Below are 27,832 nucleotides of genomic sequence, written 5' to 3'. Positions count from 1 at the left end.
GATTACTGTTGGAATATAGAGCCATTTAAATTTAAGTGAAGACAAATTTTGACTGCTACCATCTATTTAAGTCAAAAGGTTATATTTAAGTCAAAAGGTTATATTTAAGTCAAAAGGTTCACCATCTTAATAGATAGTAGCAGTCGAAAACACTGACTGCCATTTGTAATGCCATTTAGAAACGCCAGCTGTAAAATGATATTAAATATCCAGTGATATGGACAGGAGACAAATAATGACATTGGCTTTCCATACAGGGATGTATTAACCCAGAGCCTTCAGAAATGCATTATAATTTAGCATTTCATCTTCATAATAAATAGATGGCAACACAAATTATTAATTGATATAGAAATACAAAAAGAAACCTGATTTTCTGACTGGAGAGCTAATCAGCAAGTACATATTTCATTCAGTTGACAAATGAATGGATGGTAAATGGACTTATATAAATACATAGCGCTTTTCTTGTAGGATGGAGCAACCACTTAAATCACTTTCAGGTAGGTGTCCACGTGACCCACGTTTTCACATTTCCAATTCATTGTCATGTAGGAAGCCGAGCAATGCATTGTGGGAGCGACGCGCTGTGTTGCCCACTCTTCATTTTCATTTAGTTTCATTCTGGCTACCTCATGCAAACTAGGGGCGTCCGACGCGACTCGTTACTTCTGGAGACATTGTCGAGCTAAAATGAAGACAGATTCTGCAACTGCATGGCTTATTTCTCGCCTAAAATGTCTTCAGAAACACATCAACTGAGTTGTTTTTGTAAGATAAGAGTAAGGTGAGGGTGCAATTTATCGGGTGCAGCCATTGAGTGTTTGCACGTTACCGGAGGGTGTGGCCTGTTTTGGTCAGGCGTGCGCAGCTGTGAAATAGGGGTGGGCGATACCACAAATCTTGGTTTCGATCCGATACCAAATAATACAAGCCAATATCACCGATATCGATACTTTTTATTATTAAAAAACAGGACAGTTTTTTAAGGTGAATGACAAAAATGTGGGCTTTTGGAGAATCACGTAAATGAAGTACCAAAATATGTACACTTTACTGTAATGTATTTCTTTCAGCAGAAACTGAGTAATCTAATGCGTTACTAATAATATTTCAGTAATATATGACTACACTTATGTCACGTAACGTGTGACAAATACATTTCTTTTAGCAGTAGTAGAGTAATATAATGCGTTACTGATAATATGTCAGTAATATATTACTACAGTTGCGTCACTTAACGTGTCACAATCCACGTTACCGACTGAAGTGAAGCGTTTATTGTTGTTTTTTTAAGATCCACACCAACATGACCATATTAATATAGGCTCTGTGTGTTTAATGTAGCCGAGCCTATAAGTTCTTTGTTCAGTCACTGTGTGACTGAAATATTTAAGTTGTATTTCGTAGCCTAATGATGAAGCCTAGTCCTCCAAGCACACTTTAATTTACATTCTTGAATCACATATGTCCATGCATTCCTTGTTCTGTGGACTAAAATAAAAAGGCATAGTAAAAGATGTTTGTCTTGTCATGTCATTATAGGCTATTATAGGCTTATAGAAGGTATAGGTCTGTTGTGTTTCATATGACTGAGCCTACAATTAAAAATGTTTATTCCTATCTCATAATATATCAGACTGTGATCCTTTGTCTGCCTGCTCATCTCTGTGTCCAAGGCTATTAGTTCATTTAAAAAGACCTCGGCTATTTCATTGTTGTATAGCTATAGGTTATTTGGGCATTTTGTTGAAAGTAACTAAAAAGTAGTGTAATAAGTAATTACAATATTACCGTCTACACAGACGGTAATATTGTAATGTAATATAGGTAACTAGTAATATGTAATATATTGCATTTTGAAAGTAACTTGCCCAGCACTGATGATCGACACCGATGGAAGAGCCACCGAGATTAAATGGGGGTTCAGTGTCTTGCCCGCGGACACTTCGATGTGTAGAGTTCAGGAACCGCTAAAGGAAAACCCCCGACCGCTCTACCTCCTGTGAAGAGGGTGCTCTTATTCTGAAGAGTACGAACAGGAAGTGTTATGTTTGCTGTTAGCGGAAGTGAGGCTGCTGGACTGGACTCTGGAGGACCTCTGGCACAGATGAACGTGGAGCCAGCTGAAACAGGACAAACACTTAACAGTGAGAGAAGAGAGGCAGCGGTGTCGACAGGGACAGTTGTCACAGAGCTACGTGTAAGGTAAAACACACAATAAGTCGGTGTCAAGTGTTTACAAAGACGTCAGTTTTTCTGTCATGGTAGTTGGACAGTAGTTTGACTAGCGGACAGAACCTGCAGATAAACAGAGCCAGCTGAGCCTTGAACTCTATTCTCATTTCAGAGCAGCTAGAACACAAAGGTCGTGCGTGTGTTGTTTGACTTCATATTCTAGATGAATCTTCAGTGGTACATGTCTCTACCTGAGGACCTCTGGCATTGTGAATAATAAAATCCCATCCTCCCCACAGAAGTTAAGGGTTAACTGAAATATCTCAAAAGCTGGGCACATAACTTTTCTTATTATGCTGGACATGATGTTCCCCGAAATATCTGTGTGGACATTTGATTTAAGATTAGATCAAAATCTTAATCTTGGGCACTTAGACGTAAAAAATAGTAGGTCTAAGTTATCAGCTAGGGCTGGACAATATATCGATATTATATCATTTTTGTGATATAATGGTCTTTGATTTTGCTTATGGGAATATCGTAAAATGTCGTATTTGGTAAAAATATTATTATAATTTATTTTGTTGCTCGTCCTCGCATTTATGAAGTGCTTTTGAGAAGATTTCTAGATATATAGCATGTATCACGATGTAGCTTAAACATATTGCGATATTATGTTAAAGCCACATCACCCAGCTGAATTAAAGATGCACTATGAAGTTTTCGGGGAGGAAAGCTTATTCGGAAAATAAAGATGTTCATTGACTGATTTTTTGAATTCTTATAATTTTTATGCCTAAACAAACTAAATAAACTGACCTTAAACGACAGCCCAATTTCATACTGTTTGAAATGTTGAACTTATTAACAGCTTGTTTATTCAGGTATGGAAAAAATAATAATATTTCTGAGTTTGTATCATTACCTAATTTATTCTATTAAAATTCTGAGTTAGAATTTCTTCTCCAAAACTACATAGTGCCCCTTCAAAGAAAGTCTTCAAACTAAATGTTGACACTTGGAGTATCTGGGATATTTTGCTCTTGTAATGCAAAAATACCATGTTATCAAACAAAATTAAAAATGACTAAAAGTACCAGAAATCTATTGCTACACAGTAAAAACCCAAGGGTTTGGGGATTACGGGGTCACGTAGCAGTTGCTTGCTTTGCCCAGTTGTAGTCCAACATTGCCACTTTTCAGTCAAAATGAGCAGCTCATGTTTTTCATGATCCCCTCTGGCCCTATACTTATGCTCAAATAAATATGACAGAATATCCCAATAAAAAAATTATCCTCATCCATTAATCCTCTGCATTTATAATTTGGGATGCTTTTTCTCTGTTTGAATTGTGGCTAGTTTGCAACAACAGAGGACAAATAAGTTTTGTTTTTGAGCAGGATCTAAAGCACACCCCCAGGCTAGCCAGAAGATCTAAGCTGAAAGTTTACCTCACTACTTCACGCTACACTTCAAATAACGCTGGTGCTGGTGCTGGAAGAACAACAGATTAGAGTTGCAACAATTAACTGATTAATCAATGTTTTTTTCAACTTTTAATGATCGATTAATCAGTTCAATGTAGAAAATCATCCAACAAGTCAGGTTAACGATTTGAGAAAAGTCACATTATTGATTTGAACAAGTCAGGAAAGTCACTTGAACATTGGAACTGAAGACTGCCTTGATATACATTTTCTTTACAAGTGTTGGTAAACTTTTGACCATGACTGTATCTGTCAGCCCTTTGGAGGGACGTGACCTCTAAATTGACAACCATTACTCAATCTGATCTCTGTATGTAAAAACTACAGCTACAACAGTATAATGCTGCATTGTTGCATCAATGATACTTGATACTTTGAGTGCAATTTGCTGATAATACTTCTCTACTTTTAATTCAGTCCCCTTTAGTCTAAGGAGAAGATGGACAATGAAGTAGCTGACCTGCCCAGCGGGCCTCTGGATATATACAGGAAAAAAGCTTCTTTCAACTGGAAGGAGATGCTCTGCTTCATAGAGGACGAGGAAATTCGGGCATTCAAGGTAGCCGTCATCATGCAATGTATGTCTGTAGTTAGGACTAAATATGCACATTTTGATAATGAGGATGCCAGTGGTTTAATGTGGTTGATTAAAGCCTCATTGTGTAGACACCTGGTGGTAGTATCCTAAAATATACTTCGGCTGGTTAGCAATGTGCATGGGCTTTAATATTAAAGTAGAACAAAGGTAACACTTTGCTCTCATTGGCTATCATCCAGCTAATGACTTCCTTACTATGTTATTGCCATAGATTAGCAACAACAGTGAGTACAAGTGAGATCCACGGCAGCTGGTGTAGGAGAGCTGCTCAAACAGCCACACGTGTATATTATTTTTGCAATTGTTATCATAGTATTCGCATAAAGAATATTTCTGCTCACATGAACAGTACTGTAGCCTAACAAAGCCTGACATTTTCTCTACTCTGTGCTGCAGCAACATGTGTTCAAGACACTGGAGAATGATCCTCTCTTCGCCCGTCAGCCTGGTGAAGATATCCCTTTGGAAAAAATGAGAGAGCTGACGTTCCTCAGGTATCAGCATGACAGAAAGTTTCACCTTTTATATCCACTATGAATTCACAGATACAGTTCAATTCAGTTAAATTACCTCCAGTAACTTACCGTGTACAAACAGAGAAAATAAAGCTTCAGACAAATTCCACAGGGTGAAACAGCTCTTCCGCTATGACTTCCTGACAAAAGAAGAGACTATGGCCAACCCCTGGAAGGTTGTGATCCTCAGTGACTGTCTGGGCATGTATGACTGGGCCCTTTCAGCCAAGTTCTTTCTCAACAAAGGGGTGAGTGTGCTGCTAGAGCCCGAGTTTTCCTCATGTTCGGAGGTACTGGACCAGTTTTCCGTTATAAAGGGTTAGGTCCCTAAACCTACAAGATGTTACTTCAAAGTGAAATTAAATAGGGACTGCTTAAGCTTCTCACTGTCTACGTACGAACGTCTACCCTGCTATCACTGCCTTGGTACCTGACTTGAATAGCCCTTGAATCAGATACAGCCACCAGCCACACCACTAACGACAGCTCTCCTCTAAATGATCTGTGCACTTGCTATGGTGCTAGGTTGAATTTTAGGGGGGTTTTGTGAACCCTAAGGGACTGTTACAATTTTATAGGCCACAGTAACATTTAAGAACCTTAAAGAAGATATTTTGAACACTTTTTACTTCCATCAAAGTAATTGAGATAAGTTTGAGCTGTATGCTTTGCCCCTGCTTTGTAATAAACCTTCAACTATAGTTAAAGTAGAAGTTGTGGGCATTGATTTTATGATTCTATCAATCATTATCAGGAATACCTATTGATAAAAATCACAATTCAGTATATAATAAAGATTCATCTTAAAGAGCTGAGGCTGGTTGAACTACTTAAATTGAGTAGAAATTGAGAGGGTCAGGCCGTAGATCCAGTTTGCCCTTCCCTTCCTGCTGAAAGTCCAAGTCCTTGTGGTCCAAGTCCAAAGTCCAATCTTCATGCCAGCAGAGTGAACAAACTCATTTGTATATTACTTTTGTCTGATTAATCTCGTCATGCGATTCTGTAACTGTTTCTCATTTTTTATAACTTCATTACAACTTCATTGTAATCATGACAACAATCATTACACATTTGATTATTAATACAATATGCTAATAGCAGAGCTCTTATATATTTCTTAATCACTTGTTAGAACTAGGTATAATCTCCTTTTACTTGCTGATGGTATATGGCCAGTGTGTAGAGATCTCAACTCGTTTGACAGTGCTCTGGTGGTTTTGGTTGCTCATATCCAGAAATGACATGCATTGTATTTAAGTTTTTTATTGATAATCTTACAGTGATGACTCAACACTGAATAGGTTGCCATCAAGTACCTGTACTCAGCCCATTAGTATTCTTCAATATAGGACTAGTCCTCCAACCTACATAATGATATAGGCCACTTGTAATTGCTTTCTAAAAATGACCCATATCACCATCACAGCTCACCTCACATGGCCACTAGCATTGCTGTCGTCTTTTGTTGTAGTCATTGTCTCATCGCAGTAAAACATGCTAAAAATGTCATGTGGTTTCAGATGTTTGGAGCAACTATTGCCAACTCAGGATCAGGGAGACACAGCAAATATGTTGAAAACACTGAGGACATGACGGTAAGAGTTCAACACCACTTTATACTGCAAATAACTACACATTACAGTTGTATCAGTTACAGTTGCTTTATTCATGGCTGTCTAAATAGGACGGTCTGCAATGATGTTACACCATCCTGCCCCTACAGACTTCAAGGATGCATATGCTGAATGATGTTCAGTGAGCCATTCTTCTGACATTCTTCTTTGGATTCACGTATTAACATATTTTTTCATTTTTACCAAAACTCAACCAACTTTTAGGGTTTCAGTTTTCAGGGGAAGACAACATGATTGCAATTTGCAATACATGTTTCACAAGGGTTCTGAGAGAAGGGAAAAGTCAACAAACTTTCACACAACAAATCTTGTTAGAGCTGTGGAATATCAAATCATCCATCGTTGCTCACTACGTCTGGGCATTTTTTACCCTTAGGTGTGCAGGTTCAAGTACAGGTTATCGAATACTTGTGTTAAAAATTGAAATGATCTGTTATCGTATCAGCCATGAGAACCAGGTAATTATCAGTTATTTGTTGTTGTAATCGGCTAAAAAAAAAAAACATATCGTGCATCCCTGCAAATTACTGCTCTACTAATCTCTATAAACAGATATCTGCATATGAATGCAGGATCTGTAGACAAGGGACAAGATCTTGGTATGGGAAGGATTTTGGTTTATTTTGTAGTATGTTACAGTCCAAGTAGTATTGACTAATGATGTGAGTAGACTTTGGTCGAATGCAGGTAAACAGTTAGCAGAATGCATTTGCCAAAAGGCAGTGTCTGAACCTTTGGCTATCATCTGACAACGATTTAGCTTTTTTATTAGCTTTTGAAATTTTATCTATGTTCATTTACAAATATCTGTAGATAAAGATTAGCCAAAATGACTACACCGGAAGCCCCGGAACATTGGCCATTGCCCACAGAGGCTAAATCGTCGTCAGCATTTCTGAGATTGCTGCTCTACAGATTTTGCACTCATCTACACAGAACTGAGACATTGGCATGAACTACATGTACTGTATCTGTTTATAGACATTTGGATGCTTTGCATTGACTGAGCTGAGCCACGGCAGCAACACCAGGGCCATGAGGACCACAGCAAAATATGACCCCTCCACCCAGGTCAGCACACACACCACACATGGCATTACTAAAATTACCCATGTTAGGTTTTTTAAGGCTGATTATGTTATGTTATGTTTTAGGCTCAGTATCAATATTATCATTCTCTAAGGCTGTTGCAAATGTTGCTTGGCCTGCCTACCAAAGAGTATATTTTCCCTCTTACATTGTGTCATTGTTTAAAAAGTGCAATATTATCCCGTTATTCATGAACTAAAAGCAATGATAAGAAAGAAAAGGCCAATCATAATATTTTGCAGCAGAAATATATTTTTTCTGACTTTCAAATCTCTCACAATTTTATTTGAATTATATTTAGTCACGTAACATCTACCTGTAACTCATACAAAAATCCACTTTAGACCATCATTTAGTGAGATAGCATTACAGAAAATGTGATTAAGTTAAATGAATGACCACAGATTTCTTGCACATCAACCTGTCTTATTGAAAGCAAGGAACCAAGAAATCCTCTCAATCACTTGTACTCACTTTATCAAAAACACTTTGGTCATAAAACCTTCATCTGATAAAATGAGAAACTGACTAAAAACAGTAATTTTCTACTTTGTAGGAGTTTGTGATCAACTCTCCAGACTTTGAGGCTGCCAAATTCTGGGTGGGCAACCTGGGTAAGACTGCAACCCATGCTGTGGTCTTCGCTCAGCTCTACACACCTGACCAGGTGTGCCACGGCCTGCACTCCTTCATTGTCCCGGTAAGACCTTGACCTTCAATCCCAGACCAGTAAAAGCTAATTGCATTATCAGGTACTGAAGTACGTAATGTAATCAGGTGAAATGTCAGCCAAAGTGTAAGTGGTGAAAGTAGTTGAAAGTTCTGTGTGTGCACTGTAACCAGTTGGAATGTTGGTTAGTATGTAATCACTGACAGCAGTTACATTTTAGGTGTGGAAGCATTGAAAGGATTTCGGTGTTGAAGTGTAACTTAGGAAAGCAGTCGATCTGTCAGTTAATTGCTGCAATGAAGTGATGTTTCAGTCAAAGTGACAGTGTTGAAAAGACCCCAACTTTCAGTTGAAGAATAAGAAAAAAATAAAGTTGAAATGTCAGAGGACCTGTAAATTGGCAAAGCAGTTGAATTTGTAGTTGAAGTGAAGTGCTGAATACAGACATATATTAAAGCAGACTGTGATCAAAATAAAATGCAATGATAGGGTTTCCTTCCCTGCTTTAAAATATACAGCTACAAATGAAAAGTAGGGCTGCACTATTAGTCGAAATCTTATAGAAATGTCATAATGGCCAAGTGCAATATCCAAACTCACAGAAGCTGCCAAGCAGCTGTTAATGGTAGACTGTGTGACCAACAAGTACTGTGGTGCTGCCTACAAATATTGTTCTTCAGATGTTTGGTGCAGACCTCAACAAATCACACATCACACATCATCACGATTTCAGTAGTTTCTTCAGTGAAAATGAAAATTGTGATGCAAAAATGAATAATAATTTTTGCATCACAATTTTCATTTTCTAATCTTATTGCAATATCTGTCAAAAAAAAAAAAAATCCATATCCATCCATATCCTCAGGAACTAATAGTATCCAGCCCACTAAAACTCATGTAGGAGGGAGCAACATACATACACACCTGGAGTCAGCCAAGCATACAAAGATATAGCAAATAGTAACATTATAACAATAGTAACATAGTAACATTTTCAAGGATATAAAACAAATCACGAAAGCAGGCGCAAACATCACTTGAAAGTAACAGTACAATACTTTTTCTTGTGTAGCTTGAATGGACTACAATGTAATTGTAAAAGGAACAAGGTCATTGCAACTCTGTGTTATTTTTGTATTATTAGAAGATTGTAAACAAGCCCACTAAATCTATAACCTATATGCTGCAGTTGAGAGATCCCAGGACCCTGTTGGCTCTGCCTGGTGTGCTGGTTGGAGACATGGGCAAGAAGCTGGGCCAGAATGGACTGGATAATGGGTAGGTGACAGAAGAGGAAGACATTATCATTGTTTTCTTTGACTGAAAAACATTTTTCCTCATTGATTTGATGTTTTGGATTTTTGGATATAGAAATCATGCATGTCAACTAAACAATGAAAATGAAAAAATAATGCAGAAATTGGGTTAGGGTAATGATAACAGGGTAATGGTAACAGTCCGTACAGCATGTCAAGAGGTGAGATAAACTCTATACTCCCCATTTGACTTATGTCATCATGGAACTGTGGAGTGCAATACAGTATATGCTCTTCCCAGAAAAAAAAACACTGCATAAAGTCATTGTCATTTTAGAATTGTACACATTTAGTCGGCCAAAAAAAAAACATAACTCAAGGTCTAGTTACTAGCTTTTTCTGCATATTTTCTGTATCGCTCTGGATGGAGTTTACTCAGTTCTAAATTGCTGTGATGAAAGATGACATGCATTTGAAGAAACAGTTCAACTGTTAACTATCTATAGAACTTCTTAGAGAATTAACACAACACTGAAAGACCAAACTTACCAATGAAATGATAAGGTAATCATTTCCATTTCCAGTTACCTGTTATGCATATTTTATTTTTAGAGTTCAGGATAGCTCAAGATTGTTGCAAACACTGTTGGAATTTAATATTCATAATAAGTGCTGTAGTTTTAGCTGTACCCTATCCGCTGGTCATGTAAAACAGCAACAAATGTCCTTCAGTGCCACAGTAGAGCCACTAGATGGAACTGCACTCATACTTTATAGCAGAGGAGTGTCAGACTCTTGGAAAGGTATGAGACAGATACTAAACCATGCTGAAGAACTGCTTTCACAAAGGAATTCTCTCTTATATCTGTCCAGTACAGGGTTGGCACACAATGCAAAGATACAAATATATAAAGAAACTCCATTTTCATCTCCTACTATTACTACTATTAACATTATCCAATTAAATTGTTTGCTGGTTCCAGCTTCTGGAATGAAATATTTTTTATAGTAAATGGGGCTAATATTAAGCTTTAATACTACCAAAGTGTGAGTTTCAAATACTGTGAAAGTAGTGAAGGCTGACAGCAAATACTTTATCCGGTCGTAATCTTAGTGACTTATTCTGATCATAGAGTTCCTGATAAAAATCATAAATTTGAGTTCTTGTATATCTGCCTTTGTTTTGACAACCTTGAGCTTTGGCTTCTGTTGTTTAATGAAAAAGATATATTGCAGAAAAACATGCCCAGTCCTCAAAGTAAGACATCCAAAAACAATATTAGTTTGTTGTTGGTGCATCCACTTAAACCTCAGGTATTATTTTGGCATTAAAATTCAAATCTTAAGTATACTCAGTCCTGATTCTAAATTCCCTTTGGGATTTTGGGGCTGTTTGTCAGGCAAAAAAAGCAGTTGATTGACCAGTCCTTGTAAAAATGATCTAACAATTTATTGTACTTCATTTATCTGCTGCGTAATGTTGTTTTATTTTATTTTCTATTTAATATTCTTTATATTGTTAATTTTTATTAAATACTGTCCACTGTGTCCATTGCTACTCTATTGATACCTTCTCACACACCACGATGATGGCCATTGGCCAATGTCAGGGCTGTCAGTGAGCATCCATGGACCCAGTTTTGGCTGTGTGTCCTGCACCATTGACACTAGTTGGTCTCGTTAGCTGCTCTTCAGCCAGCTGAGCATGTTGAATTTGTGGCAGAGCCTGTCAGTGAGAGGATTCATTCTGATTGGCTGTTCACCCAAGCAAATCAGTGTATGAGAAGAGAAATGTAAAAAGAAAGGGAAAGCCCCTTGAGCCTGTCACTATAGCACTGCTATACTGCTAGCACTGTTTGCACGTTTATATCAGACATGTTCTTGATTGGAAGCAGCTATACCAGCGAAGGTGGTGTCATAAAACACTGATTTATCATAACAACAGTTTATATATCTGCAGTCTTGAGCCTTCCGGTTTCCCTTTTTAAATAACAAATACAGAATAGCACCACCTGGTGGTATGCAATTATTTCTAGCTGACTGTTGGCTGTAGTCTTTACAGTGTGTTCAGGTGCATCTTTTTGCCAGAGACAGTGTGACGATGCAAGAGTCAGTTCTTTTCTTACAGAAATACAAAGTAGGTGATGATGTTTGTTATTTTTGAGCTAATATTGAGATAAAACCGGTTGTTTCCAGCCCTGTCCTGTTAGTTTCTGTCCTCTGTCAAGGTCACAGGGAGTTGACATCATGACACTGAGGATGAAATGATATGTATAAGGATATGCATAAGAAAATTAAAAGAAAATTGTCCTTTCTACCTTGCATGAACAAAGCACTAATAAGAAGCAGACACACTGCATGTCTATAAAATGTATGTTGTGCTTTTGTGTCACACACATGTTGTCAGTGTCTGTGTAACCTAAGATATTTTTTCTGACATGTTTAACACATTTTTTCTTGCATCGTCCCTTTCCCATCAGGTTTGCTTTGTTTCATAATGTGAGGATCCCTCGGGAGAATCTACTGAATAAGACTGGAGATGTTGCACCTGATGGCCGCTATGTTACCCCATTCAAGGTCGGTAATATCTTCTCTGCTGGCTGAGGAAGGCATCCAGATGCCTTCCAAGCACTATTAAGTTAAAATTAAAGCAGTATTGTCTTAATTGATAAAATGATTATGTGTAATGTGGAAGGGTTGCTTGTAGTGATGTACCTGCATCAAATTATAATAATTTTTGGTTTAAATCAATCAATCAATCAATCAATTTTATTTATATGGCACTTTTCATACTGTACGGTAACACAAAGTGCCTCACAGAGGTTAAAAACAAAACAGAACAAAACAGAACAAAATAATACAAAACACCATGAAGACCACAAACCTCCCACCCCCACAAACATACACACAGATACACATTTACATACACACTCACACACATACACAGACATATGGACAGACATACACACCCACACACAAACATACACACACCCACACACATACACTAGCTGTTGCTAAGGAGACATGGCTGGGCACCGAAATCACAGGTGAGGAAGAAGCTACCTTTGGGGGCCATGCACACCGAGAGGAATCATGGTCCATGACTGCAGGGGCGCCACCACATAGACCCCCCGAGCCCAGGCAGACAGGAGGCTCCACACCAAGGTGTAGAGCTCTCTAGCCACCCGGGCCAGGGCCATCCACGGGACAGCACCCCCATCGGTGGACCAGAAGCAACTCCCGGTGTGGTAGGCCCCCAGGAGGAAACACTGGAAGATCGAGGGGCTAAAACAGTAAAATAAGATAAAAGGTATAGGAGCTAAAACTGAGGGAATAAAACAATAGAATGTATAAAATAGACCATAAGTAACGACTAAAACATTGAAATAAAACATTGAAGTAAAACAATAAAGTAATAAAACAGGATAAACTAAGCTAAAAATAAAAATATAATAATAATAATAATAATAATAATAATAAATAAATATGTAAATAAATAAATAATAATAAATAAATAAGGATAGTAATAAATAATAATAAAAAATGTAAGAACTTAGAAAGAGTTAAATGAGTTTAGTTAAAAGCCTGATTAAAAAGATGGGTCTTGAGCCTCTTTTTAAAAACATCAACATTCTCTGCGGCCCTGAGGTTCTCTGGGAGGCTGTTCCACAATCGGGGGCCATAATAACTGAAAGCCGCCTCCCCGTGTGTTCTAGTTCTAACTTGTGGTATCGTTAAAAGGCCAGCACCAGAGGACCTCAGGGTCCGCGAGGGTTGATAGGGTAAAAGTAATGCAGATAGATAAGAAGGACCAAGACCGTTAAGACACTTAAAAACTAGTAGAAGAACCTTAAAATCAATCCTGAAGCGCACAGGGAGCCAATGCAGCGATTTTAAAACAGGTGTAATATGCTCCCGCCCTCTGGTCCTCGTCAGCACTCGTGCAGCTGAGTTTTGTAATAATTGTAAGTTATGCATGCTCTTTTTGGGAAGACCAGAGAGCAGGGCATTACAATAATCTAAACGACAAGAGATAAAAGCATGCATCAGCACCTCCGTGCTGGCCTGAGAGAGAAACGGGCGGACTCTGGCTATATTCTTAAGATGGTAAAAACCTATCTTTGTTATGTTTTTGATGTGTGGAATAAAAGTGAGCTCAGAGTCAAAAATCACGCCGAGATTTTTAACTGATTTTGAGGGTTTAAAATCCTGTAACTTTGGTAAAAGTTTCTCTCTCTGGCCTTCAGGACCAATGACTAAAACCTCTGTTTTGTCCTGGTTGAGCTGTAGGAAGTTTGCTGCCATCCATGACTTAATGTCTAAAATACAGTTAAAAAGGACATCAATTGGCCCTGTGTCATCAGGCGACACGGCGATGTACAGTTGCGTATCATCAGCGTAACTATGGAAGCTGATGCCGTGCCTCCTGATGACGTCCCCAAGGGGCAGCATGTAAAGATTAAAAAGAGTTGGACCTAAAATTGACCCTTGGGGAACCCCACACTTTATCTTATGGGTTCCTGAGGAACATGTATCCATACTTACAAAGAAACTTCGATCAGTGAGGTAGGATGTGAACCAGTTAAAAACAGTACCAGAGAGGCCGACCAGGTTCCTCAGTCTATTTAATAAAATGTGATGGTCTACTGTATCGAAGGCGGCGGTTAGATCCAGTAGTACCAAGACGGTGAGTTTGTTGTTATCCAAATTATACCTGATGTCATTTAAAATCTTTAAGAGTGCTGTCTCTGTACTGTGGTTCATCCTAAAACCAGACTGGTGAGTCTCTAAAATATGTTTTGAGTTTAAAAATTCGTTTATTTGATTAAAAACAAGTTTTTCTAAAATTTTACTTAAAAATGTTAAGTTGGATACAGGCCGGTAGTTATTTAAAACATTGGGGTCTAAATCACTCTTCTTCAGAAGGGGCTTCACCACCGCTGTTTTAAAGGAGGTGGGGAAGACACCCGTCTGAAGAGAGCAATTCACCAAATACAGCAGCTGTTCCTCAAAGAATCCATAGAGTGTTTTAAAAAACGGTGTGGGAATGGGATCTAAAAGGCAGGTTGTGGGTTTTACCTGGGTGAAAACTCGACCAAGTGTCCTCGCATCAACCAGGGCAAAACTCTCCAGTGTTTCCTCGGGTAAAAGCAATGATCCAGGTATTAAAAGCTGTTGGGATAAAAGACTTGATCTGATGTCATTGATTTTTCTTCTGAAGTGGTCTGCAAAATCCTCGCAAAGGGCGTTATCTGGTGTCTTGGAGGATTTTTTAAAATTTTTGTTTGTTAAAAGATCGATTGTGGAGAATAAGAATTTGGGGTTGTTTTTATGGTCATGGATTAGGTTTTGGAAGTGGGAGATTCTTGCCTGTTTGACTGTGTTATTGTAAATTTTGAGGTGTTGACGTAGTATGTCATGGTGAACTGTCAACTTTGATTTTCTCCATCTCCTTTCAGCACTCCTGCATTCCCTTTTGAGTTTTTTAATTTCCTCAATTCTCCACAGGGGTGTAGGTCTTGTTTTAATCGTTTTGATAAGAAGTGGAGCCACTGAGTCGAGTGTTGACTTTATTTTATTGTTAAAGTTGTCAGTAATAAAATCGCAGGGTGCTGGTAGAATTTCGGCAGGAGTGCTCTGTAAGATCTGGATAAAATTTGCAGCCACTTCAGAAGTTAGGTAGCGTTTCCTCACTGTTCTCACAGGGGCCTCCCGCTGATTAAAACTGGTGATTGTAAAAAACACACAAAAGTGGTCAGACACAGCCAGGTCCACAACAGAGGGCGCACCAACGGACAGACCATAAGATATAACCAGGTCCAAGGTGCGTCCCCTGCTGTGGGTCGGCTGCGTGACGTGCTGCTTAAAATCGAGGCAGTGTAAAAGGTTTAAAAATTCTCTGGACATTAAGTCTGAGGAGATGTCGACGTGTAAATTAAAATCACCGGTTATTAAAATTCTGTTAAAAGAGGTATGAATAATTGATAAAAGCTCTGAGAATTCACTAATAAAAGAAGTGGAATACTGGGGTGGTCGGTAGACAGCTATGCAGAGGATGGGTGGACTGCTAAAAACGAAGGCATGAATACCACAACTTTACTGTTTTGGGTTTCCACTACAGCAGGTAGTTGTTTTCACTGCCAATATTCTAATATGAGGTGTCTACAGTCTGAATTAGTGTGAAGTTACTGTGTTTCTATTATGAAATTTCTTCCAAGTATGATGACTCGATTATCCAGGGTAACATGGGCCAGTTCTGTATGAACTGAAAGGTGTCTGTTGAATGTTTCATTGTTATGTTTTTCATTGTTTAGCAGCAATGTGCTGGCCAGAGCTAATGCTTGGGATATTCCAAGAATAAGCTTTAGGAGTGTGTTGGCTGGTGTGTTAGTCCTCTGAGTCCAATGGAATGGAACGTCAACTGTGAGAATACAACTCCTTTCTAGAAAGAAAAGGTATCACTGTTGGAGTTGTTGGAACTATAGAAACACTACACTTATGGTTGTACAGTGGTGTTATAGAGTGGAGCCTGTTCCCTCACAAATGATCTTTGGCCAAGCAAAGATACCGGCTTGCAGAGAGCAAGGGGAGGGCCAGGCGCAGCGGTGGGGCTGGCTCTTATCAGCTCAGCTGATAAGAGCCAGCCATCTCTGGAGGAGAGAGTTGAGTGCAGAGTCAGACTTGCTGGAGAAATAAACACCCAGAGTCACATCAGATTCCGCTCTGATCCGAAGCCATTTACAGACAGGAGGAGAGCTCAGGGATTATCTTTTAACGTTTGGGAATAAAAACTGGATTCTGTGCCACAGTTCATTCTATTCTGGTGGGCTGGACCCAGCCCACACTTCACACACATCTGTGAAGATTATTTGTGTGTGTGTGATGCAACCCGATTTTACAGTCAGTTTGGATTTTAAAAGTCCTGTAGTGTGAGCCTAGCCTCAGGGGGCAGTGCATGCTAGTCGAAAACGCTTTCACGGAAAGTGAATCAGTTGTAACCAAAGCACAATCTGGCAGACCCAAAGTGACCACACTGTCAGAAGATCAATACACGTCAAGCTTTGTTCCATGAGAGATAGAAAAGCAAATTCATCACAGATACAGAATTTTCTACATAAAGAACACAAGACTCCAATCAGCAAAAGTCCCGTCAAAAGAAGTGTATCTTGTAGTGGTCTCAGGGCAGTTTTAAACCACTTCTCAGGAGGGCAGACAAGGCCAAGAATGATACCACAGTGTTTCAAATCAACAATGAAACATGGTGGTTCATACTGCAGCAAGAAAACGAGCCCAAACACACCTCAAAGCTATCAAAAAACTATTTGAAGATCAAAGAAGGCCAGGGAGTCCAGAGTTTAATGGACATTTATGGAGGTACTTGAAGACTGAGAAAGTCTTGTCAAGTCCATGCCAGCTCGAGTGCATGCTTTCATTAAAGCAAAAGGAAGAAGTACCAAAAAACTATGAGATTATGGAATTCATGGACATCTACTAAAGATTCAACTTGTCACTGACACTGATAAGATGATATTATCATTTCTAATAGTATTACTTTACCATGTCTCTCCGTTCTGCCTTTCCTTCCTGTCCTTCAGGACCCCAACAAGCGTTTCGGGGCTTCTCTGGGTGCCCTGTCAGGTGGCAGGGTGTCCATCACCAGGATGGCTCTGGTCAACCTGAGGTTGGCTCTCATTGTGGCCATCCGCTTCTCAGCCACCAGGAGACAGTTTGGACCCAATGACACAGAGGAGATTCCTGTATTGGAGTACCAGTTACAGGTCAGAATGGAGGGAATTTAGGCCAAAGCAAATGTACATTATCAGATACCTTATCAAAGTCACCAGTATCTCAAGCCACATCACAACACTTTGCATCTGTCTGTTAATGTTAACACAAACTCATTAGATATTTTACTTGTATCAGCAATGGCGTCTGATCCCATACCTGGCAGCAGCGTATGCTCTTGAACACTTCACCAAATCCATCTACATGAACTTTGTTGAGTTCCAGATTGGACAGATGATGAAGGACAGGAGTGATAGACAAGTCAGTAAACATGACGCGCATCTGTGTCTATTTTCCAGAGTTATTATAATGCATAAACTATAGTATAATACATATGTGGTATGTGTTTCTAGGCAGAGATGGGCAGAGAGATCCATGCTATAGGCTGCTCCAGTAAACCACTGGGCTCGTGGACCGCACAGAGGGGTATCCAGGAGTGTAGGGAAGCCTGTGGTGGACATGGATACCTGGCCAGTCAGTCTTAAGCACAGGCACACATACACACACACACACACACACACACACAACTCTCTCAGAGTTTTGTCTCTCTTTCAGTGAACCGGTTGGGTGATCTGCGTGGCGACAATGATCCAAACTGCACATATGAAGGAGACAATAATGTCTTGCTGCAACAGACCAGCAACTACCTGCTCAGCTGGCTCCACGCTAAACAATATGGTCAGTCTTCTGTGCACTGAGGGACTATCACAAGGTTTCATGATTTTATTGTTGTCCTTTAAAGGTGGCGGTGAAGGTTGAGTTTTATACATGGGTTGTACTGATTGCTGATCATATTGCTTATTGGTGATTGATGTGAAGTTGCTAGTGCAGAGTTTCCAGCCTGCTAGTCTGTTGTTTGAGCAGTCATGTCTGATGCCATCCTGCTAGGTACAGGATCAGCTGTGCTGCTTTAATCCACTTTGGTAATTCCCTGTGTTTAATATTTTTTTAAAAAAGCACTTTGTGGGTTTTGCGCTCATATTAACACTCATGCACAAATACATAATTGGGTGCAGACAAAATTGATAAATGCCAGTTTCTTTTTGATGTTATGACTGGGGGTCTTTGCTTCAGCTGTATTATTACAGGATATATGCATAACAAATATTAAGATGTTTGAATTGAAGTAGCAGAGCCTCATTGTCCCTATTCTGGAAATACCATGCATTTATTTCCAGGCAATCCAAAAAAAGACACAAACAAGCAGCGTTGTTTTACATCAACTGTCCAGATGGCTTTCTGTGTGCTTGCCATAGTTTTGTCAACCGTGCAAACTTCAGTGTTAAGTTGTGTACATATCAGTGTTTGCAGACAGCATGCACATGGCTGCAGATGTGGTGGCAGGCAGACGGGTGCAGATCATTTGAAGTAAAACATACAGTAGCTTTCCTTATAGATAGCTGTTTCTTTCTATTTTTATACAGTACTCCACTGATGACATATTTGGGGTTTTGGGAGAAGTACGATAAAGCTTTTCATCTTTCCTATCTTTGATCTTGTTGATATAGTAATGAGATGATTCACTTATTCTGCACCCTGAACGAGTATGTTTGTAGGATTCATAACACTAGTGATGTAGCATCAGCATTAAGTGTGAGTGCATAAACTCTGATTCCGTTTTAATTGCTGTGTTGTTTGGTTTCAGATGGTGTGCAGATAGAGTCTCCTCTTCACACTGTGGATTTCCTAAATGATTTCCACAAGATCCTGGAAAGCAAATTTACAGCAACAACGATGGACCAGTGTATGGACTCTGCAGGTATGCAGTATTTGAGCTTGTTAAGATTGGATTGATTGTTTCCATGACAAACTAGAATTGAGAAAGGATTATTCCAGTGTTTCCAATATATAGGCTCTACTTGGATACCCCACCCAGGTAGATAAAATCCTAATTCCAATTCTTTTTGATTATTATTATTATTATTATTATTATTATTATTATTATTATTATTATGAGTAGCTATTCATTTGTGTAACCCATGTCACACAGAGTTAACTATTAGAATGCCGGTCTGCATGAACAAAGAAAAACACCCGGTCCACAGTTAGCTCTTACCAAATAATCTGATATTGTGTTGAGTGATATTTATTTTATTTGTCTTCTACTTTCCAACTTTTGGAGAGACTGAGAGCTACCTCAAGGACAGAGTAGGGACTCTAAGCAGTGAGGGTAGAGGGACAGCTATGGCGACCGCCAAACATTCGAATGGGTTGCTGTGGTTGTGGAAAGTGAACATCACTAAGCAACACTTAACTCTTACAACTACCTTCTAACTCTTTTTGGCGTACTCCTGAGTACAGCAAACCAGACGTTCTCTTGTAGTAGACTGTTAGGCTTCAATGTCAGGAAGTGTTGAGACAGAATCACGCAGCAAAATGTGGAGCTTTTTTTTCGAACGCCATAGCCATCCCTTCAACCATCGCTGCTTAAAGTCCCTAATGTAATATGGAGGGCTCCTTGTATCCTCAGTTTACCTTTCAAATAATGAATATTATACATTTAATAGGCTACGTATATTAGGAGACAGTCTACAGTAGGTTTAAGGTGCCTTGCGGGCGACTCGTGCTCATTGCGGGCTACTAGGCACTTGTGGGCACCGTGTTGGATACCCCTGCTCTAAGAGCTGATTTGCAGTTATACATATTATTTATAGTTTTCTATTTTGTAACTTATTCAACATATTTTTAACATTTTTTGTTATGTAGAACAAAGATTAGATCAAGTTTCTTTTTACACCCCAACCTTCTTTGTGGCTCGAGTAAATCCCATTGTCTGCAATTGTTGCTCCTCAAAGGCGGTCAGTTTTCAAAACCGTCATCAATGTAATTTTTGTTTATCTGTGATACTAAATCAGTGCCACTGGAAGCCTATAAGTGGCTTGTGTGTTTCCTGCTGGAGAAGAGCCAGAAGAGGCTGGAACAGCAGAGGGCCATGGCACAGGATAAGTTTGAGGCCTTTAATAACAGCCAGGTAAGACACACACACACACACACACATATATACAGTATGCACCGAGTTACAGATGCAGTGGCCTTTTGGGACCATTGGGCCAGCACGAACTAGCTCAAAAAGTTGCTAAAAGTTGCCAGGTAACAATATACGCTCATGGTCGTAGTTATGGGATCCTAACCCTAACCCAGGGGCCTGTAACCTGCGGCTCTGGAGCTGCATGCGGCTCTTTTGCCCCTCTGCAGTAGCTCCCTGTGGTTTTGACATTTTACATAGAAATAAATAATATTTTTCATCACTTTTTTAGGCCTACAGTGTTTCTTACATTCTCCAACAGTAAAAATGTGCAGCCTACACACAGAATTGTATCCATTCTATCAAGCTGTGATTAATTGAATGATCCTGAGTAAATATCATTGTGTTTTATGATCAAGCCTGAGGGTTGGTCGCTGTATGTGGCTGAGGATAAAAAAAAAGAAGGATTAACTCACTGAAATGGACTAAAATAAAATTTAAACTGCCCTGTGTTTTTATTTATTTATTTTTTTACTGTTTTTTAAATCTAGCCTGCCACTATGTGTTTCATTTATTATCAAATAAGGCTACTTTTTATTTTGTACATTTTCACAAACACAGGGAGCACTTAAGTAGGTCTGCATATATAGTTCTGTATTGCTACTGTATTTCTAATAATTGTAGGCTAGTTCTTTTGTTTCATAAATGCACCAAAACATGGCATCATTGAAATGGAAATGCAGAGTTCAAGTACCTTATCCTGTAAGCATGAGTAGCCCACTGCATCATGTGAAAATATACACGAATGCTCATTTAGGCCTATTGATAATCTCGATAGGTTAATTTAGACTTTCTATGCTGCATTACCTACATTATAAGACACAAATATGTTGCGTGGCTCCAGACAGATTTTTTTGGTGAGGGACGGGGGCAAAAATGGCTCTTTTGATTGTAAAGGTTGCTGACACCTGCCCTAAGCCATGTAAAAGGTAATCAATAATTACAAACTCACTACAGGGACACCATATATTTGAGGTACAAACACCTAGAAGGATCAAACTAACTATTTAAATATTACAAGATCAAACTACCTATTTACATATTTGATAGAAAGAGTGATGTAGAAACTCAAATAGACTATTATCACAAGTTAACAAGTTTCAGAGCAAAAGCGCCATAAAAACCATAGAGATATCGTATACATACACACTGTTTGTAGGTATAACAATGCCCCGTGTGTGTGTGTGTGTGTGTGTGTGTGTGTGTGTGTGTGTGTGTGTGTGTGTGTGTGTGTGTGTGTGTGTGTGTGTGTGTGTGTGTGTGTGTGTGTGTGTGTGTATTTAGGTCTACTACTGCCGTTCCCTGGCCATGGCCTACATTGAATACAACTGCCTCCAGAGGTTTCATGAGCTGGCTACTGATGATGACACAACAGCTGCTCTCAGACCTGTACTAAGCAAGCTCTGTAGCCTGTATGGGCTGTGGAGCCTCAGCAGCCATATGGCCACACTGTACCAGGGTATGCACTATAATCTATATACTGCATGCATAAATCTAGATAACACATTCCACTGTACTGACTTCTAACATAGTTTTGTTCCTCTGTAGGTAATTACCTAAGCGGAGGGGAGCCAGCAGAGTTGGTCCAGATGGCCATCCTCACTCTCTGCTCCCAGGTACAAACACATCTGTCTGTGTATTTTTGTCTGTTTCACTCTTAATCTGATGCCAACTTCCCTCTGATCACACCAGTATTTCTTGTATTAAGTAGGCTGATTTTATAAACATTTAATGTAGTTACAGACATCTCCTCATCATCACACTGTACGAATCTCAGCCCTCTACTGACACATGTGAACAGAGTTGAGAGCTGGAGTCACAGTCATTGAACCCAAGTTCATGACTTGAGTCATACTCGTGGTCTTAAGACTTCATCTCAATTTATTTGAAACTGAACCCCAGAGATCTAGAGATGACCTGCAAAGCAGAAACAGTACTTCAGAACAGAACATTTAGCAATTAAATTATGACTTGGTTAAAAGTATTTGCAAATAACACAGTATAGCCATCCATGCCATTCTCTGTATTTCATAGTCACACTGTGCAGTATTGCATTGGTTCTCAACCTGGGGATCCCCCAAGGGGGTCCCAGTTTTTTCATTTTGGCACTGTCAGGATGTTGTGATTTTAAAGTTCCCACTGCTGGGGTGGATCTTGAACACCAACCTAATTTTTAGTCGAGGTCGCAACTCAAAAAGGTTGAGAACCACTGTACTACTGTACTGTATTTCTTTTATATTTTATGTAAGTCTGGAAAAATGTGTTTGTCCTTCATAATGAAAAATAGCCATGATTGTTCCTGTAGCAAAGAATAGTAAAGAACCATTCTCTGGTAAAAATAGTCAACCACCTATTTTCAGAAAAATCATGGAGAGAATAGTCTATGAGCAAATCCAAAAGAATTTCTCCTGAATGATTTAAATACTGTGTATCAGCATGCATATAAAAAGGGGTATCTCAACTACAGCATTAAAGCAACACTAGGTAGTTTGGACTCATTACTACCCCCGGCTGGTTGAGAAGCGCAATTATCTGTTACTAGTGTCGTAAATACTGTCGCTGTACGAGCATCCCTGGGGAAAATGAATACATGTGAATTTGTTGACGGAGCCGGCGAATCACGAAATCTTTTGAAAAAACCTCAATCGAGTGCCAACAACAAGCTAGATTCAGAGATAGCAGTTGGTAGTTTGTTAGCATATAGGCTGCACAGCACATTAGCATGCTAGAATTATTCTCATACAGAGTTGGTTGTAGTGACTGCATCGACTAAGTAACTTCCAAAACACGACGCTTTGGCGTGAATGTGTTTAGTAACGTCTGAAAATATAACTACGTTTTCGGGAGTTACTAAATACAATCGCAAGTTGACGTTGTGTTTGGTGTAATAACTACAACCAACTCGGTATGACAACGGTAAGTAGCATGCTAGCGTTACCTCCCGATCACACTATTCAACAATTACGTTGATTATCTGCATGAACTAAGGAATCTGCAACTTTTCAAAACAAGACGTTCATAGTGTTTTAGTAAGTTAGTCATCGTTTACAGTCACTACATGAAAACGTGCAAGCTGACGTTGTGTTTGGTGTAATAACTACAACCAACTCGGTACGACAACAGTAGCTAAGTAGCATGCTAACATTACCGATAACAACAATAGCCTGACGTAACCTCCCGACCACACTGTTCAACAATTATGTTGATTATCTACATGAACTAAGGAATCCGCAACTTTACAAGACAAGACGTTCATAGTGTTTTAGTAAGTTAGTCATCGTTTACAGTCACTACATGAAAACGAGCAAGCTATCGAAACGGACAGCATTAGCTTATCTCCCGGCTTTATTACGGTTATGAACTGTGGACAAATAGAGCCCCGTAGAACACCACATAACAACAAATCAACTCAAAGTAAAAGTCGGTAAGATAATAAATATGTATATATGTAATATATGACTTACAAATCCAGTAGCATCAAGGCTAGGTCGCCATCAGTTCTTTCAGCTCGCACCACCGAGTGTAAGCTGGTCTAATATTTATCCCTGTCCGGCTCATGTTGTATCACTTTCTCTTTTTCTTTTCTTCGCCTCCTCAGACAATACCTTCTTGGCTTTTTTAGCTGGCTTGGCCATGGCGTTGGTTTACAAAAAATCCAAGTAGCTGCTGGCTAAATCCACTGAGGAATAAACGTGTCGTAAAGCAGGTCGCACTAGACTTCTTTACGTCAGGTATGTAGCGACCCGCTCTGGGAAGTTACGCAGTGCGGTTTCTGCCGGCGCGACCCCCCTCAGGCTGCGGAGGCGTCACCGTTCATCCTATTAACCGTTATTCTACCACTTAACTGAGTTTAGAAATATTATTTTAAGGTCGAAAAACTACCTAGTGTTGCTTTAACTCAGATGACTGGATGAAATAAATTGCTAAGAAAAAGTTCCTGGTACTGTATTGTTGGATTTGGTTTGGAAGCATCTGCATGGATTAGAAGTTATCTTACCAACAGTAAGATAACAGGAAACAGGATTTCCAACAGGAAATTGAGTGTATTTTTTAATGGTAGTTAAACACAAAAAGAACACTTAAACACTTAAAGCTGAACCTGCTCTGCTCTGTGTCTCCGCCAGCTGAAGGATGATGCAGTAGCGTTGGTGGATGTTTTTGCACCTCCTGATTTCATTCTCAACTCACCTATTGGCTGTGCTGATGGACAGGTAAAGACATAAACACATACAGCTCAAATCTACCTCTTCAAAAACATTTTGAGATATTTGCCAACCAGCTAAAAATACTCAATACTTTATATTGTTATGAATAACCATAAACACACACATAACATAGTTAGCTGGCTAGTAAATTGGCCAACTCTATGGCTGCCATGTGTGTGACTTTTTATTTACACATACCATTAAATGCTGGGCAAGTATTTGTTTCTTTTAGCAAGTTTTTTTTCTTTTAAAAAATACAAGATCAGCAAAAATAATAACAAAAGTTATTATGGATATGTACCAAGATCTTTACCAACAATCACCAAGTCGAAAAATACAGCTGAACAGCTGTCCATAACTATTTACCAAGATGAGAGAGAGAAAGAAGAACATACATTATCTATGTTGGCTCTGTTTTGGGTCCATGAGGAAATCATAGGTGAACCAAAAATCAGCATAAAAAATGAGCTTGCTAAATACTTATAATTTAGTTTAAGTATTTAGTGTTAAGTGACTTTCTCAACCCACAAAGAAAAACGTAATCTTTCAGTTTATCAGAAACATTCAAATTCAAAATAATCCAACGATCATTTCAAAGTAGGAATCTACACAATGCTGCTTTAAGTATAGCACTTGAGTACATTTTTACTTTCTCCCTCACGCTCCTTGAAAAGCCTTTACAAGTCATGTACGACAAGTTCTGTCTGTGTATCCTAATCATGGATAAGTACGTTATGAAGCATTTGAAGAAGGGCAGACTATGTAGAAAGTGGTTGGTTACTGGATGTAACTCCAGTTCTATGAGTACGTGTCTAGCCCTATCTTCTTTTTTAAGGAGGAAAATAAATTCACATATCATGACATCATGTTATTTTACTTGCTAATTAGCAGCCCAATAGAAATGAGGACCCTAAGCCTGGTAAGGGCTGTTTAAGATAGAATTACTATGCAACCTATTCAGGTATTAAAACAAACCAACCAAAAATGACAATGAATGACTTGGGAAAAATCATTGACCCAGGTTAACGGATGGATCCTGGATCTCTAAGCGCATATACTGGTATCACAATAGAAGGGCAGTTCCAGTATTTTAACAGAATGAGGTGCTTTAGACTCCACCAAGTCCTTTGATAAAACATGGATGCCCTTCACTGAGTATCTGAATAAGGCTATATTTTTCATCTGGATAACATTTAGACGCTTTTTGTTTAGTTTTTGCTGATATACGTACTTATATACCTTTTTCTCAGCAGTGAGCAAATAAAAACCTTCTCTCTGACTCATGTCTTTGTTTCTCTTTCACGCAGCTCTACAAAAACCTGTGGTCGACAGTGATGCAGGGCAGACAGGTGCTGGAGCGGCCATCCTGGTGGAAAGAGTTCTGCTCAGACAAGCCTGTGGTCGGATCCCTCAATGCAAAACTTTAGAAGCCTGACACTCTGTCAGGTACTAACCCTAACCCTGTTACCTGTTGAAAAATGTTTGCCCCATGAGTTCCACCATACGATATAAAGGAAGTGTCCACATGAACACAAAATTGTAATGCCAATTGTCCAAAATCTCGTTTTCTGAGCACCCTATCAAGTATTGATCATGTTGGAAAAAGTAGCTGATTGTTTTTGGACACAGTCCAGGACAATAGACATTTCTTTTTAAATATTCAATAGCCTCTGGGGAAGGTGGTTTGTTTTTTTGGGTCAGTGGTCATCATGTGACCTGCATTATCGACTCTGGCCACTACGCCTAAATACCTAAGTGCTGTGCCTTCTGTGCCTCTGCCGGCTCATCTGTCAGTCAGTCATGTACAGTAGCCTGCACGTTCAATGGAGCTTTTCTGAAATATCCTCAAATACCCATTTTCTTCCTTTCAGTGACTGAAAATAATTTGTATACATTTTTTTTCTCACCCCAGGAAGGGATGGGTTAGGGTAGGGGTTAGGGCCATTATATCCAATTTATGATAACAAATTTTATAAAAGAAATGGTACATTGATTTAAATGGCTAGATGTCATCTTTAATGTTAACCTTTGTGTGCTACGGGAATTCAATCACTGACAATCACTATCTGTTCTATAAGATGTAAACTATGCCTGAATTATATACAGTATGTAATTAATAACCTACTGTAATCACTTTTCCGTCCTTAACACAGAATTAATGCTATTTTAGCATAGCACGGATTCCAGTGCAGTTATGATTGAGTTCTATTTTAAAATTATCTAGCCGTACCAAGTATCACTACATGTAAATGTTAACCAAATACTGTCCCGTTAGCACAAATTAACTTTTCAGGGTTAATTAAGGGTCAGTAAGATTTTGAACATTTTAAATGATTAGAAAAAATGTCAAAGCCAGTGGTTGTATATCACTTATATCAAACCAAGTCCAGACCTGCCAACCTTGAAGAAATTTTAGGAGTACAAACACGACGGACAGTAAATTAATTGAGGAAGGTAAACAAGCATCACATGGATATAAGGAAATTCACGGATAAAGGAAAATAACTACGGTGTTGAACTAAACTACAAGAGTGATTTATTGTTGAAATTAAAGTTTGTTTAATGTAAAGTAAAGCTAAATGCCACAAGCTAATTGTAGATGTATGGACTAATGGGTTTCTATTTGTTTTTATTTTAGCTCTTACGTTGTTGTTGTTGTTGGTCATAAAGAATTGCTTCGAGGAATAAAATACTTCAGACCACCTCCAGTAAAAGCTTCCTTAATTTTAACTGGCGCTACACTACTATTTGCAACACACACACACACGCAGTAACTTTGACGAGTGATTAACAACACCGTCGGGTAAACTCAACGTCTTAATTTTACCTTTTCAATGCTGTTTGCATTGGCTGAGATCTATAGGGATGCAGGCGATCAGCAGTGACAGCAAGCGTGGCAAATCACGTGACAAATGATCGAGGACCTGAAGACGGACGCACAGTTGAGTGAGTCGTGAACTAATCATTTCGGTTTCCTGTCCTCCTGACTGAGCTTATGCAGCTGCCATGTGGCGAGGGAAGGTACTGCATGAAAATGAACGAATCACTCACTGAGACAACTCATTACTCCCGAGTCATAAAAAAGATTAGTTCATATTGAGCGAATCGTTCACGAACGTAACATCACTACAGGAAACTGAAATGATTCCGTCCTCAGGTCCTTGTTCATTTTTCACGGGACAGCCAGGCCGCTCAGGCTGTGTGATGAGCAGTAAGCACAACCGTTCGTTCATAGGCCTACAGATCGTTCATACGGTTCGTTCTCGTTCGTTCTCGTTCATCCGGATCGGTCTCTCGTTCATTTGTCACGTGACAGGCAGCTCACGCTGAACGGTTCGATCTCATTCGTTCTCGTTCATCCGGATCGTTCATTTGTCATGTGACAGGCA

General features: G+C 39.2%; 1 protein-coding gene across 2 annotated transcripts; it reads left to right on the top strand.

Annotated features, from left to right (window-relative positions):
* Positions 1 to 2,078: 2,078 nt before the first annotated feature.
* acox3 (acyl-CoA oxidase 3, pristanoyl) lies at positions 2,079 to 27,147 on the top strand. 2 transcript variants are annotated; one of them, XM_084343780.1, is made up of 19 exons: positions 2,079 to 2,203; positions 4,084 to 4,225; positions 4,661 to 4,758; positions 4,892 to 5,027; positions 6,300 to 6,374; positions 7,395 to 7,484; positions 8,059 to 8,202; positions 9,362 to 9,450; positions 11,909 to 12,005; positions 17,024 to 17,206; positions 17,352 to 17,474; positions 17,567 to 17,687; positions 17,769 to 17,891; positions 18,859 to 18,972; positions 20,069 to 20,184; positions 21,523 to 21,697; positions 21,787 to 21,854; positions 24,363 to 24,449; positions 25,751 to 27,147. In XM_084343780.1, exons 2-19 carry the CDS (start codon positions 4,106 to 4,108, stop codon positions 25,868 to 25,870), a joined length of 2,079 nt encoding a protein of 692 aa, XP_084199906.1. In that variant the 5' UTR covers positions 2,079 to 2,203; positions 4,084 to 4,105; the 3' UTR covers positions 25,871 to 27,147. The 2 variants fall into 2 exon arrangements, with proteins under 2 accessions (XP_084199906.1, XP_084199905.1); XM_084343779.1 differs by having other exon boundaries at positions 2,079 to 2,208.
* Positions 27,148 to 27,832: the final 685 nt, after the last annotated feature.

Source organism: Pagrus pagrus (genome assembly GCF_965226575.1).
Source record: "Pagrus pagrus genome assembly, chromosome: 22".
Lineage (NCBI taxonomy): Eukaryota > Metazoa > Chordata > Actinopteri > Spariformes > Sparidae > Pagrus > Pagrus pagrus.
This window is presented reverse-complemented; position numbering and strand designations above follow the sequence as displayed.

Coding starts and splice junctions, on each gene's coding strand:
- acox3 (XM_084343780.1), top strand. CDS start 4,106: ATGGACAATGAAGTAGCTGACCTGCCCAGCGGGCCTCTGGATATATAC. Junction 18,973..20,068: donor CCAGTGTATGGACTCTGCAG/GTATGCAGTATT, acceptor ATACTAAATCAG/TGCCACTGGAAGCCTATAAG. Junction 20,185..21,522: donor AGGCCTTTAATAACAGCCAG/GTAAGACACACA, acceptor GTGTGTATTTAG/GTCTACTACTGCCGTTCCCT.